We start from the raw sequence: 14,677 nt of genomic DNA, 5'->3' as shown, positions 1-14,677 counted from the left end.
CCCCCCACCCCCACCCCCCTCATAGTCCCTGAAAGTAGATCCACGTGACAGGAACCTTCTGGGGGTCAAATAAAGCCCTCCCTGCTCCTCACTCCTCCTAAAGTCCCCCCCCCCCTCCTGGAGAAAGTTCCTGCAGTGGAAACACTCCTGCGTGGAAACGCAGCTGGTGTGCAGAACATTTTTCATTCTTCTTTTTCACTGTACATGAAGTCACATGACAACCAGCTAGTTTCAGAACAACAAACAGCAGATGTTTGAGGGTCAAAGACAGACAAAGAAATCAAAGAGAAAGTAACCATGACAACACTGGGACTGTTTCATCAGCGTGTTTAAAGCCACAGTTCAGGTCTTTGTGGACTCAGGTGTAACGGCCTCTCTGATCACAACCAGAGAACCATTACACTGCAAAAATATAGGTATGTTTATATTCTTATATATAGCATCTTTAAAATCTATTTATACAGAATGTATAGAGCATGTACTAACGGCCATCTTGGCGGAGAAATAAAGGCATCTGAAACAATCAGCACTCCGAGGCGCCGCGGTCGCTCTGGGACCAGACGCTGGTACATCGAGGAAATGCGAAGAAGAATTAGGAAAGAAAGTGAGCTCTCGTTTTTCTTTTTGTGGCACTTTGTGCATCAAAAAATTAAAATCTAGAGTAAGGCTACAAGGGTGTGTGTGTGTGTGTGTGTGTGTGTGTGTGTGTGTGTGTGTGTGTGTGTGTGTGTGTGTGTGTGTGTGTGTGTGTGTGTGTGTGTGTGTGTGTGTGTGTGTGTGTGTGTGTGTGTGTGTGTGTGTATGTGTATGTGTGTGTGAGAGCCAGAGCTGGCCGCTACAAAGCGCTCGGGAGAGGTAACGTAGAAGTGTTTGTGTTGAGTTTGTGACAAAGAGAGAGAGAGCAGCTCGCTCGCTCACTTCCTGTGTGCTCAGCTGCTGATTGGTCTCCTGGCCTACAGGAATCAAACATGTGTGTGTTGGTTGGTTTCTTTATTAGCAGTGGATCTTCAGGACTACTCACATAAATAACAAAATAAATAGACAGTGGTATCACGCCATCTCTTCATATTCAATAAATAATAAATACATTTCTCTTCTCGGCGCCACGTCCGACTGCAACAAAGAAAAACAACCCAGAAGAAGTGGTTGGTCATATTATCAAAAGATTCTCTCCGTTATAAAACATCTGTAATGAAAAAGGTTTGTAAAAAAACAAAATGTCTTCATATCATTCTGCAGATATGAACGTCTGCAGGGCGCCACACGCTGACCGTGTGTTTCAAAAACAAACAGAATAAATAGATTCAAATAAATAAACGTCATAATTTAAAAGTTCACATGTTTAAATAATTCATATATAACAATCATCAAATCAAGTGCAAGGCCTACGTCCATAAATACTATCCATATGACTAACGGAAACGCTTCACACTACCACTAGCATCATGTCAGTCAAAACATCAAAGAGCAGGGGGCGGGGCTTATTTTCAATCATCATAGAAATAAACACTGATCCTGGATCGTCTCTTTCAACACTGTCAACATCTCTCTGTTGACATCTGTGCTGCAGGAACACCACACACACACACCAAACTGCGTGTGTGTGTGGTGATGAAGTAGAGAGGTGTGTGTCCTCGTCTTCATCACGCCGAGCATCAGCGCTCCTCCAGGTTTCTCCACAAACAGTTCAGGACACAAAGAGACGATAAACACAGCAGTTTACATCCTTCTTCTTCTTCTGATCCGTTTATTCTGTAGGATGCTTCCTCCTCGTCTCCTCCTCCTCCCCTCCTTGTCTCCTACTCCTCTCCTCCTCGTCTCCTCCTCGTCTCCTCGTCTCCTCCTTGTCTCCTCCTCCTCCTCCTCCTCGCCCTCCTCCTCCTCCTCGTCATGGCGAGTGTTTTGGTCCGTTCTCCCTGGGATAATTTCTTTAAAGTTGCCGTTTATTTAAATAACCTGAATTCCCTTTTTTGTTTTTGAATCATATTTCAAAACATCGTCGAGTATTTCAACATCTCTCCTCCGCTCCGTCACGCTGCGGCGCTTCAGGACAGTGAGCCTTCTCCCCCGTGTGTGTGTGTGTGTGTGTGTTTGTGTGTGTGTGAGTGTGTGTGTGTGTGTGTGTGTGTTTGCATGTGTGTGTGTGTGTGTGTGTGTGTGTGTGTGTGTGTGTGTGTGCAGCGCGTCAGACTTTGATGCCCTTCACAGCCTTGTTGATGCTCTCCAGCAGAGCCTTGTTCTCCGGGCTCTGGATACAGTCCTTGTTGGTGTACATGTTGGTCAGCGTGCTCACGTAGCGGTCGAAGTTCTGCTCTGTGATTGGCTCCTGCTGAGAACAAACAACAACCAATACCAACTGAGAGGAGTGTGGACGGGAGCGGCTGTTCACCTCCAAATACAAGAAATCAATGAGAGAGTTGTGTGTGTGTGTGTGTGTGTGTGTTTGTGTGTGTGTGTGTGTGTGTGTGTGTGTGTGTGTGTGTGTGTGTGTGTGTGTGTGTGTGTGTACTACTCACCATGTGCGGCAGGCGGATGTTGGCCAGGCTTCGGATCAGGGCACGGCTCAGACCCGACAGCTCCATGAACAGAGCCTCGTTCTGCTCCTCGATCATCTTGTTCTCGTGCTCGATGCTCTTCAGGTTCTTCTCCATTGAGGAGATCTGAAGAACACAAACAAATCAAAACATCACTGAGGGCTACTCACTGCTGCTGACACTTTATACCATACTCAGACCTGCTCGTGGTACCTACGGTCTCTAAATGTACTATGGGAGGTAGAGCCTTCAGTTATCAGGCCTGCTCATGGTACAGTCTCTAAATGTACTATGGGAGGTAGAGCCTTCAGTTATCAGGCCTGTTCGTGGTACCTACGGTCTCTAAATGTACTATGGGAGGTAGAGCCTTCAGTTATCAGGCCTGCTCATGGTACAGTCTCTAAATGTACTATGGGAGGTAGAGCCTTCAGTTATCAGGCCTGCTAATGGTACCTACAGTCTCTAAATGTACTATGGGAGGTAGAGCCTTCAGTTATCAGGCCTGCTCATGGTACAGTCTCTAAATGTACTATGGGAGGTAGAGCCTTCAGTTATCAGGCCTGTTCGTGGTACCTACGGTCTCTAAATGTACTATGGGAGGTAGAGCCTTCAGTTATCAGGCCTGCTCGTGGTACAGTCTCTAAATGTACTATGGGAGGTAGAGCCTTCAGTTATCAGGCCTGCTCGTGGTACAGTCTCTAAATGTACTATGGGAGGTAGAGCCTTCAGTTATCAGGCCTGCTCATGGTACAGTCTCTAAATGTACTATGGGAGGTAGAGCCTTCAGTTATCAGGCCTGTTCGTGGTACCTACGGTCTCTAAATGTACTATGGGAGGTAGAGCCTTCAGTTATCAGGCCTGCTCATGGTACAGTCTCTAAATGTACTATGGGAGGTAGAGCCTTCAGTTATCAGGCCTGCTAATGGTACCTACAGTCTCTAAATGTACTATGGGAGGTAGAGCCTTCAGTTATCAGGCCTGCTCATGGTACGGTCTCTAAATGTACTATGGGAGGTAGAGCCTTCAGTTATCAGGCCTGTTCGTGGTACAGTCTCTAAATGTACTATGGGAGGTAGAGCCTTCAGTTATCAGGCCTGCTCGTGGTACAGTCTCTAAATGTACTATGGGAGGTAGAGCCTTCAGTTATCAGGCCTGCTCGTGGTACCTATAGTCTCTAAATGTACTGTGGGAGGTAGAGCCTTCAGTTATCAGCCCACCTGTGTCTGCAGGTTGACCATGTCAGCCTCCATCTCGTTGTTGGACTCGTTGAGGTCGTTGATCTCTCTGTTGAGCTGCTTGATGTCCTCGTCGTTGTCCAGGACTGAGGACGAGAGAGGAACAGGGTCTGAGTTTGAGCTGGACTGTGTTTTTATATTTATAAATCTGGATGTGAGTCTGATGGAGTGATGTCACTGAAGGACTTCCTCACATGATGTTTGTGGATCATGTGACTTTCAGCAGCTCGATATTTAAGATGATACAAATAATTCATCTGCTCTAGTTTGCTCTTCACTCTGACAGAGAGCCTCATCCAAACCCAGATTACACATTTATAAAATGACCATTAAGGACCCCTGGACCCCTTCCTCCATCGGGGTCCTTATTGGAGAGTCAGCCCCCCCGTCACACACTGAAGTCTGTGTCCCTGAGTTACCCCTAACAGACGTGTTCCTACAGGTGGACCTCATGTTCCTGTTGTTGTCTGAACTCTTTAAAAGCAGCACAGTTTGACGATGATGATGATGATGATGAAGAGACTGAGTGGTAGTTCTGCTCACCATCACTGGCTCTGAACTTGGTGCTCAGGTAATCCTCGGAGGGGAACTTGGCTTTCTTCTTGGCGAACAAAGCTCGAGGACATCCTGAGAGGCTGGAGACACACAGAGAGAAGGAGGAGGAGGAAGAGGAGGAGAGAGGAGGGGGAGGAGGAGAGAGGAGGAGGCGGTTACTGTTGTGCTCTTTATATCTCACATTCAGATCAACACTAAACGGTACACTTCAGCGTGCTGCAGGATTTAGTTTTTATGTTTAAACGTCCCGACATTTGTCACATTAAAGAAAACAAGATTGCTTCACCTGCAGTTATTTATGTCACTGCAGAGAGATAGAGAGAGGAGTGAAGCAGACTCAAGTCTGAATGCTAAGCTAACCAGTCTGAATGCTAAGCTAACCACCGTCTAGCTTTAGCTTCTGATGTTTTAAAACAACACCTACCTGCGGTGTGTGAGGAAGCTCCCGTTAGCGTGTCCAGAGCCGTCACAGCCGGGGGTGGGGCAGGTGGGTCCCTCTGTCTTAAAGGCCTTCCAGTTGAAGGGGGTCCCGTTCAGGAGACCCTCCTTCTGTCTGCGGGCCGCCAGCGGGCACCCATAGGCGCTGCGGTGTGTGGCGTACTTCCCACTGATATGACCCAGACTGTCACAGCCGGGGACCGGACATCTGAGGAAGAGGAGGAGGAGGAGGAGGAAGAGGAGGAGGAAGAGGAGGGGGAGGGGGAAGAGGAGGAGGAGAAATAAAGAGAGCGAGAAGGCACTGAGGTCAGACGAGAAGGATCCATAAACATTTGGTGTAGAGAAAGACGAGAATATGATGATAAATATTTCATTTGTAAACTTTCTCTTTGGGCCAGATTCATGTTTTCACATCTGTTTGAAACGTTTTATTTTCAGTGAATGATCTAACTGATGAAAGAGCTAGCACATGCTGTTAGCAACATGCTAATGGATTAACTGTTTGTGTGCATCATGAAGCCCATGTTTCTGTGCTCGACTGCCTCTGCCATTAACTACAGTCAGTATCTGTGTGTTCCCCTGATTGTGGATAACCGGGGGCAGCTCTCCCTCTCCCTCTCCCTCTCTCTTTTTATTGCATGTTACCGTCAGTCTGGCTAAAAGCAGACATTATGGCTTTCTGAGCGGTACGAACTTTAAAAGCTCCGAGTCCTCCTGGTTGTCCTTGGTAGGAGTTTTAATTCCACTTTTCTTGGCACGCGGGCACCCAGAGAGACTGAAAACAGAAAGTATGGAGTTGATAACATAGGGTTGAAAAGAGCTGTGGTGAAGAGAAAGCTTCATAAAGAATACTGTAACCAAATGACAACTCAAAGCGACTAACACGGCCCAAAACAGGAGAATGGAAAGGTGTATATGTGATCCCTGACTAACTCTAGCATGAACTGTCACTAGGCCTCTCTGACTGTCTGTGAGTGTGTGTGTCAGTGTGTGTGTGTTTTCAGGAGTGTTTGTTACCTTCTGTGCGAGGTGTAGTTTCCTGTGATGTGTCCCGAGCCGTCACATCCTGGAGTCGGACATCTGGGAGAGAGAAGACCAGGAGGTTTTAATCAGCGTGTGACGGTCGTCATGACTCCAGAATTTAAACTTTGTTATGATTCAAATCAAACCAAATCCACACCTGTTTGTTACCACGGCAACAAAAGTACAAGTCCTACACACCCAGTATTGGGTCATGTGTGGTGTTTTTGTGGTTTATAATTTTTAATCATCAATGATCGCAGACAAACTTTCTGAAGCAAAACGTTTCCAATGTTTGTCGCTATATTTATATTTTTTCCCCATTATCAGCTTTCTCCATTGAGCCTGTTGGCATAGCTTCCAAGCAATATGGCGGACATTAAGTTTCGATTCTGGGAGTGAGTTCCCACCCACTGATCTGTGATTGGTCTGTAGCTTCAGTGGTCGAAAATATGAGGAACAAGCGTTGTAGTTTCACCCCGTTAACCACAACAGCTTCCAGTGACGCAGAAATCATCATTTTGCGTCACTGGAAGCTCCTTTTCAGACTTAGAAATACAAAGATTTCCCATCTCAGGGGAAAATGAGGGCGGGATGCACGACCATTCAAAAATACTACCAGATTTCTAATGATACAAAGATTAATGCAAATGGGTGAAGTATCCTTTTAATCATTATCATCAGAGGTTCATTTCACATTCACACGGACTGAAAGGCCAGATGCAGAAAAGCAGCGTGACAGATGCAGCAGCGGCAACAACAAAAGCAGCGTGAGTGTCAGCAGAGTGTGCTTGGCGTGTGTTTGGCGTGTGTTGGGCGTGCGTTGGGCGTGTGTTTGGCGTGCGTTGGGAGCGTGTTTGGCGTGCGTTTGGCGTGTGTTGGGCGTGCGTTTGGCGTGCGTTGGGCGTGCGTTTGGCGTGTGTTTGCGAGTGTTGGACGTGTGTTGGGCGTGTGTTTGGCGTGTGTTTGGCGTGTGTTGGTCGTGTGTTAGGCGTGTGTTAGGCGTGTGTTGGGCGTGTGTTGGCCGTGTGTTGGCCGTGTGTTTGGTGTGTGTTGGCCGTGTGTTTGGTGTGTGTTGGCCGTGTGTGTTGGCCGTGTGTTTGGCGTGTATTTGGCGTGTGTTGGGAGTGTGTTGGGAGTGTTAGCGAGTGTTTGCGAGTGTTGGACATGTGTTTGGCATGTAGCAGCAGTGAAGTGTAGTGAAAAGGAGTGAAGGTGTAGAGCACACATACTTGAGTTCAGGCGTGTGGGCCGCCATGAGGGACCGAAGGCTCTTATCAGCGAGAGGACACCCAGACAGACTGAGAGGAAGAGCGAAGGGCGGGCGAGGAAGAGGAGAGCGTGTGAAAGGAGAGGAGAGAGAGAGAGAGAGAGAGAGAGAGAGAAAGTGAGTGAAGGGAAATCAAGAATGCGAGGCATACCAAGGTCATTTAGGAAGAAGAGGACAGACGGCCAGAAGTAAATTACTGATGCATATCAGAGTCAATGAGCGTCCGTGCTTGCCGGCTCACTCGCCCTTATTGCCTCGGGCACATCAGGATGAAATCAAATGTTTGGATTGGTCGAGTTTTGGACTCTCTCACTCTCACAGCTCATGCTTTAAAACACGAGTTTGATTTCTGCAGGAAATAAGTGAAAAGGTAAAAACCTGCGATGAGAGGCGTAGTTTCCAGTGATGTGACCACTGCCGTCACAGCCAGGCGTGGGACACCTGAGAGAGAGAGAGTGTAGTTCTTTATTCATCCTCCATGTTTGTAGTTTTTGACAGAAGAACGGTTGTTGATCCAGACTTCACAGGAAGTGAAATGTTTTAAATGATTCTGATTAGATACGATTTGAATCACCTGATCGACTAAAATAAAACGTGTGATGTTTGTATATGACGGTAATTAAAACATCAGTTTTTGACCTCTTTAGCATTAGCATGTTAGCATGGTCAGGGGTTAGCATTAAGCTCAAACTTACGAGAGCAGCTCTTTCTTGGCGTCCTTGGGTTGAAATTTGACCTTGAAGCTCGGGGTGGTGACCTCTCCCGGGTACTTCCTGTCCTCCATACAGTCCTGCATCATGTCGCAGTCCTCGGGGTCGGAGGACACGTATGAGTGACCTGTGTGCTCCATCTGACAAACACATAACATTCACAGCTTTAACTCTTTGACCCTCTCATATGAACTTGTGTTTCTCAGAGTGGACGGCGTTCTCCTGACAGTTTCTACGTCTGCGTACACACTCAGGAACTTTGCAGAGTGCCATGTGCACACTCGTCTCTGCTCTGATCCTTTTCTTATTCTCTTGTAGACAAGTGATGCAGAGTGTCCTCATAAAATATTTAAACTCAAAGCCCTTTTTATATTTCTTTTGAAAAAGTTCAAAGGAGCACAAATTAGCATATGCCAAAGTCAGGATGGTGCAATCTACCTGACACACCAGCTGTGCTGCACGGAGTGGTGTTTTAAGGGAGCAGAAACTCCATGTTTCACAGAATAAATGAATAATAGAAAGAGGGGACAGGAACCACGGTGAGGGGATGACAGGAAGACAAAGTGATGTAAACGAGTAAAAGAGCTCAGGGCCCGTTTGTTCTGTTGTTATTTATGCTGCAGCGTTTCCTCCACAGGAAGAACGCCGCCTGTTAGGAGCTCGCTCTCTAATCACACTGACCTCGTCCATTTCCTCCTCCCTCTGGCGGTTAGGTTTGGTGTAATCCAGAGGCCCCTCCCACTCCTCCTGCTTGTAGGCGAGAAGGTTTGGTGATGTCATCCCGCTGCCGTGATGGAGGGAGGAAGAGGAGGAGGAGGGGTCGGGGGAGCGGACCCCGGGGCTGGTGCCGGACAGACTGCCCTCATGTTTAATGGGCTTCTTCATGCTCAGGTCCAGAGTGCCGTTCTCGTCCACCTCGATGTCCATCTCCTGCAGAGGAGAGAGCGAGAGAGAGGGGGGGGGGGGGAGAGAGAGAGAGAGAGAGAGAGAGAGAGAGAGAGAGAGAGAGAGAGAGAGAGAGAGAGGAGAACAACATCATTAGATTTTAATGCAAACATTGATAAAAGAAAATGTCATGTTGGGTCTAATTGAATCATATTTTATTGATGACTGACTCACTGCAGGAGACAGACTCTAGTGGACACTGGAGGAACTGCAGCTGTAAAGTTGGACATTTTAACATGGAGCTCTATGGGGACTGACTCACTGCAGGAGACAGACTCTAGTGGACACTGGAGGAACTGCAGCTGTAAAGTTGGACATTTTAACATGAGCTCTATGGGGACTGACTCACTGCAGGAGACAGACTCTAGTGGACACTGGAGGAACTGCAGCTGTAAAGTTGAACCTTTTAACATGGGGATTCAAAAATAAAAACAGGAAGTTGTGTTTGCAGGTTTTGTGTCCACTTTCAGCCTGAGAGGTTTTTGTAGATCTGATCGTTCTATCAGGAACAATTGTGATTAATTGACCTTCTTTGAGCAGATTCAGTTGCAGAGCGACATAATCGAACCTAAATGTGTCTGTGTCGTAGCGTCACATGTCGGCTTTGAGAGAGGATCTTAATTTCAGATTAGACTGAACTATTCTGAGGTGAATTTATTGATTCATCTACCTTCACCTGTGTGTGAAATTGTCCTCAAGCTTCATACGGTCTTTGTTCCACTTCAATCCCTTCATCCATTCAGCGTGCACTAATGATATCTAATGTATTCTGCTGATTCTCTGCCAGCAGCAGCACCGCCGAGTGCTTCATCTCTGCGCTCGGTCGTGGTTCTGGCAGCTGAACAGATGCAGAGCGAGGAGACGGGCCGTGTCTTCAGCCGTCATCTAACACGAGCTGGTCAGGAGCCAGACAAATCAAAGAACAGATCTCAGATCAGTCCTGTTTAATGAGCTTGCTGCTCCAGTGTTTCTACACCCAAGTTAACTGTGACTCCAGATCAGTCGTGCTGTATCGGCTCTGTAGTACCGCGCGGCTCCGCCTGCTCTTGGATCAGTGCCTCGCTGAACATGCGCTCGCTCTGCTCGGCTAACACACACACATTAATCTTCACTCTCCATCTCCTGAAACCACGTCAGGAAATCGAAAAATGATGAAGCAGTCACTTTCTCTCCTCTGTGAGGCAAAAGGGCTTTTAAAAATCACAATATGGGGGAAAGTGGAGCTCCAATTACACCTCCTGAGCACAGAGAGGGGAGAGGGGGAGGAGAAGGGGAGGAGAGGGGGAGATAACACAGAGCAAAAAGAGATGTGAAAAGAAATGAAGGAGAGAGTGGCGGGGGCGGAGGAAAGAGAGTGGGAGATCCGTCCGGCAGATAATGAAAAAAGGCTACCTGGTGGAAAGTAATCCAGGGAACAGGCAGCCAGCCAAATTCAATAACAACATGAAAAGTGTGGGAGGGAGGGAGGGAGGGAGGGAAGGAGGGAGGGAGGGAGGGATGAAAGGATGAGAGAGGACGGCAGAGGTGATGCAACTCCATCTCAACACCATCCTGTTGCTTCAAGCACAAGTCTCCTGATGATAAATCATGCAGAGAGGAGGGAGGAGGAGAGGAGGGGAGGGGAGGGGAGGGGAGGGGAGGGAGGAGGAGAGGGGAGAGGAGAGGAGAGGAGAGGAGAGGAGAGGGGAGGGGAGGAGAGGAGGAGGGGAGGGGAGAGGAGGGGAGTGGAGAGGAGAGGAGAGGAGAGGAGAGGAGGGGGACACTGAGGAAGAGAGGTGTTAAAAGGACATGAAAGGAAAGGAGGCAAACACCAATGACAGGAGAGGAAGATGGAAAAGAAAGGAAACAAGAGGACAGGGGAGGATGAAGGAGGTGAGGATAAGAGGGAAAGAACAGAAGGGGATAGGAAATGTACAGTATGTAAAGAAGAAAAGTCGCAAGGACACAGGAAGAAAGGAGATGAGATAGAGAGGAAAGGAAAGGAAAAAGGAGAAGGTAAGATGTGTGTGTGTACCTTGTTGTGTGGTTTGGTGCTGAGGTTCTCCGGTTTCTCCCAGCAGCGAGTGGACAGGTTCAGGATGGCGGTGGCGGCCATGTGGGCGGCCTCGGCATCGTGGGAGTAATCGTAGGCCAAGGAGGAGCTCTTCCCGTAACCGTGGAGAACAAGGCTGGGCGACGAGGACTTGGGGAAAGAGGGCTTAGCTGTAGGAGGATAAAAGATTCAGATCAGCTGGTGTGTAACGTCTCCTCAGAGGAGGGGGAACATGGCGTGCTCTCTTACTTTTGAAGGCTTTGGGTGACGTTTCGCTGGTGGCCATCTTTGGAGCGAGCATGCGCTTCCCAAACACTTGAGCATCGAAGCTTGCATAATCGAAGGACACCTTGGAGTACTTCTCCAGCTCCTTGGCCAGGTTAGCTCGAGGCGTGGTGGGGGCCATGTTGGGCCTGTAGCTGCCGAACGGAGGAACCTCCAGCTGCTTTACAAAACACATGGGCCTGGGGGGGGCGGGGAGAGAGAGAGAGAGAGAGAGAGAGAGTCAGGGTGGGAGGGTTAAGTTTAAATAAAACAGAATAGACCTGTGGAGAGGAGAGAGAGAGAGAGAGGGGTGCAGAGAGAGAGAGAGGGGGGTGCAGAGATTAGAGAGAAAGAGAGATAGAGAGAGACAACCAAATCACCCTGTTCCTCAAACAGAACAATATGACACAGACCAAACCCAGCCAACTGTTCAACATCCCCAGGACGTATAGATGGAGCCCCGACAGCACTGAGCAATACCAAGAGGCAAGCAATAGTGAAGAGATCCAATCATTAGTACAAGAGTTTATAGATTACCCCTACCCCCTACTACTGAAGGCATATGTAAGGCTGTCCAAAGTATGAGTTTTATCTTTGAAAGAACAGCAAAAAAAGCTGAACTGAAAGTATGTACAAACAAAAGGAAAACAACCAAAAAGAGTATCAAAATCTGAGAAAAGAAGTCAGAAAATGATCAAACCTTAAACACAGAGAACCTTCAAACAGTCAGCTACGCCTTCAGTACTTTGAAACACTTCAAACTTATAAAAATACAATCAGAAACAAAAAGATCCACTATACACAGAAACAATTAGAGAGACTTGAAGAGAGCATCGAGTCGAAGTCTTTCTGGGACCAATGGAAGTCTGTCTGTCAGTCTGAGCCTGAAGAGCTGGTCATACAGGACGGAGACATATGGACTGAACATTTCCAGTCCTTTTTTGGACCTAAACCACCAGGAACTGACTCTGAAACCATTCAAATACTAGAAAAACTACAAAATATGGAACTGGTCATCAAAGACTACCAAAACCCCCTAGATCTCCCCGTTAATTTGAACCACCTGAAAACTAAATTAAAGACCCTCAAAAACAAAAAAGCATGTGGCCCTGATGGCATACTGAACAAAATGCTAAAATACAGCACAGAAAAATTCCAACTGGCTATTCTCAAATTATTCAATTTAATTCTGAGTGTGGGATATTTCCCCGAGAGTTGGAGTCAAGGTCTTATTACACCGATATTTAAAAGTGGTGACAAAAGTGACCCTCAGAACTACAGAGGAATATGTGTCACCAGCTGTTTGGGCAAAGAGCTCTGCAGCATCATAAACTCCCGGATCGTTGACTTCTTAAAAGAACACAACGTCCTGCATAAAAGTCAGATTGGATTCATGCCTCACCATCGCACATCAGATCATATCTTCACCCTCAGCACTCTCATTGACCACCATGTACACCAAAATAAAAATAAAATGTATGCTTGTTTTGTAGACTTCAGGAAGGCCTTTGACTCCATTTGGCATGAATGACTCTTTTACAAATTACTAGAAAGTGGCATAGGGGGGAAAACCTATGATTTAATTAAAACTATGTATGTAAATAACAGATGTGCAATTAAAATTGGAAACAAAAGAACAAATTATTTCAGGCAGTACCGTGGGGTGAAACAGGGCTGCAACATGAGTTCAACCCTCTTTAACATATATATTAACAAGTCCACAGCTCCTGGTGTGACCCTGCAGGACACAGAGGTCAAATGTCTGATGTTTGCTGATGACCTGGTTCTCCTGTCTCCCTCCCCAGAGGGTTTACAGCAGAGCCTGGACATCCTCCACAAGTTCAGATCAAACATGGGCACTTACTGTCAATATGAACAAGACCAAAATGATGACCTTCCAAAGCAGATCCAACTCTCAGAGAAACACATTCACATTAGAAGACACAGAAATCCAGCACACCAAACAATACACATATTTAGCCTTAGTCATCACTCCCACTGGACATTTTGGCATGACTGTGAATGAGCTGAAAGAGAGAGGAAGAAGGACTTTTATGCCATCAAAAGAAAAATTCAGATTGACATTCCAATTAGGACCTGGCTCAAAATTCTCAATTCAATAATAGACCCAATCATTTTATATGGTAGTGAAGTATGGGGCCCATTAACCAACCAAGACTTCCCCAAATGGGAAAAACACCCGCTGGAAGCCCTGCATGCAGAACTGTGTAGAAACATCCTGAGAGTCCACAGACACACGGCCAGTAATGCATGCAGGGCAGAACTCAGCCAATACCCTTTAATCATTAATATCCAAAAGAAAGCCATCACATTCTATAAACACCTCCAATCCAGTGACCCACACTCCTACCAATTCAAAGCCCTTCAGTGCCAAGAGTTGAACCCAGATAAGAGTCCCCTCTGCCAGCTGATCCTGAAGCTCCGCCCTCAAACACCAGGGCTTCAGGACACACCCCAAACAATCTGGCCCAACCAAATTATCTCAAAACAAAAAGACAATTCTATCAAATATTGGAAGCAAAGCACCAAATCACAAAGTAAATTAGAATTCTATTTGAGCCTAAACAGAGAGTACAAGCTGGCAGAGTACCTGAGCACAGTGAGGGATGTGAAACTACGGAAAACCATGACGATGTACAGACTGAGTGGACACAGTCTGACCATAGAAACAGGCCGTCACAGACAGAACTGGTTACCCAGAGAGGCCAGGCTGTGTTCACTGTGTCATCAGAATCTCACTTCCTCCTACACTGTGACATGTATAAAGATTTAAGAGAGACTCTCTTTGATTACATTGATAATAAATATTCTGACTTTCTCCATCTCCCTGATCCTCAGAAGCTGTTCTATCTCTGTGGAGAGAAAAGTCTGTGTGCAGTACAAGCTGCTAAATATGTTCATGATTGTCACAAACTGAGACAAAATACATTTAATGTTTCATAGAAATACACTGTAAAAATAATTCATGTTATTGTTAATGTCTTTTATTCATATTTGTTGTATTTGTTTACTGTATATATTGTAATCATTTGTTGTTCAAAATGTTTTCTGTACTGCTTTGGCAACATAGATTGTTGATCTGTCATGCCAATAAAGCTCATTTGAATTGAATTGAATTGAATTGAGAGAGAGAGAGAGAGAGAGAGAGAGAGAGAGGGGTGCAGAGAGAGAGGGGTGCAGAGACAGAGAGAGAGAGAGAGAGAGTGGTGTACTTAGCAGGAGTGCAGCAGGATTAAAAGCTCTCTTATCAGCACAGGGCACATTTGCATGTTGTACAGCAGGAATTTATGAGCTTTAAGCCCTCTCGTTTTCCTGGAGAGCCCAGGCTTTTGTGAGACCTGTTGGCGTAAATCCACTGATAGACCGGGGGGGGGGGGGGGGGGCAGGGGGCGACACTGAGTCCTCCAAGCGCTCATTTACAGCCTCATGAGCCGAAGTGAAGGACAGATCAACAGACCCACACCTTCTCTGAGTCACCTGGCTGCTCAGATGTCAGGTGACCACCTGTGTCTGTAACTCTTCATGTTCTAACAGGTGTCATGTGATCACCTGTGTCTGTAACTCTTCATGTTCTAACAGGTGTCATGTGATCACCTGTGTCTGTAACTCTTCATGTTCTAACAGGTGTCATGTGATCACCTGTGTCTGTAACT

The 14,677-nt window shown here is 46.7% G+C and overlaps 1 protein-coding gene across 8 annotated transcripts in view; it reads right to left on the bottom strand.

Annotated features, from left to right (window-relative positions):
* Positions 1 to 732: 732 nt before the first annotated feature.
* myt1b (myelin transcription factor 1b) overlaps positions 733 to 14,677 on the bottom strand; it is an 82,629-nt gene continuing 68,684 nt past the window's right edge. For 4 of the 8 annotated variants that reach the window (XM_061056601.1, XM_061056599.1, XM_061056602.1 and 1 more), the window contains 13 exons: positions 10,989 to 11,203; positions 10,722 to 10,909; positions 8,444 to 8,692; positions 7,748 to 7,902; positions 7,431 to 7,493; positions 7,015 to 7,083; positions 5,780 to 5,842; positions 5,457 to 5,537; positions 4,749 to 4,970; positions 4,313 to 4,404; positions 3,752 to 3,855; positions 2,517 to 2,660; positions 733 to 2,329 (listed from right to left, as the gene is read on the bottom strand). In XM_061056601.1, coding sequence (XP_060912584.1) covers positions 2,186 to 2,329; positions 2,517 to 2,660; positions 3,752 to 3,855; positions 4,313 to 4,404; positions 4,749 to 4,970; positions 5,457 to 5,537; positions 5,780 to 5,842; positions 7,015 to 7,083; positions 7,431 to 7,493; positions 7,748 to 7,902; positions 8,444 to 8,692; positions 10,722 to 10,909; positions 10,989 to 11,203 — 1,789 coding nt within the window. In that variant the 3' untranslated portion in view covers positions 733 to 2,185. The remainder of the gene's footprint in view (positions 2,330 to 2,516; positions 2,661 to 3,751; positions 3,856 to 4,312; positions 4,405 to 4,748; positions 4,971 to 5,456; positions 5,538 to 5,779; positions 5,843 to 7,014; positions 7,084 to 7,430; positions 7,494 to 7,747; positions 7,903 to 8,443; positions 8,693 to 10,721; positions 10,910 to 10,988; positions 11,204 to 14,677) is intronic. The other 4 variants (XM_061056600.1, XM_061056603.1, XM_061056604.1 and 1 more) reach the window with 4 other exon arrangements.

This window comes from Labrus mixtus, chromosome 15 (assembly GCF_963584025.1).
Source record: "Labrus mixtus chromosome 15, fLabMix1.1, whole genome shotgun sequence".
In the NCBI taxonomy this organism is placed as follows: domain Eukaryota; kingdom Metazoa; phylum Chordata; class Actinopteri; order Labriformes; family Labridae; genus Labrus; species Labrus mixtus.
This window is presented reverse-complemented; position numbering and strand designations above follow the sequence as displayed.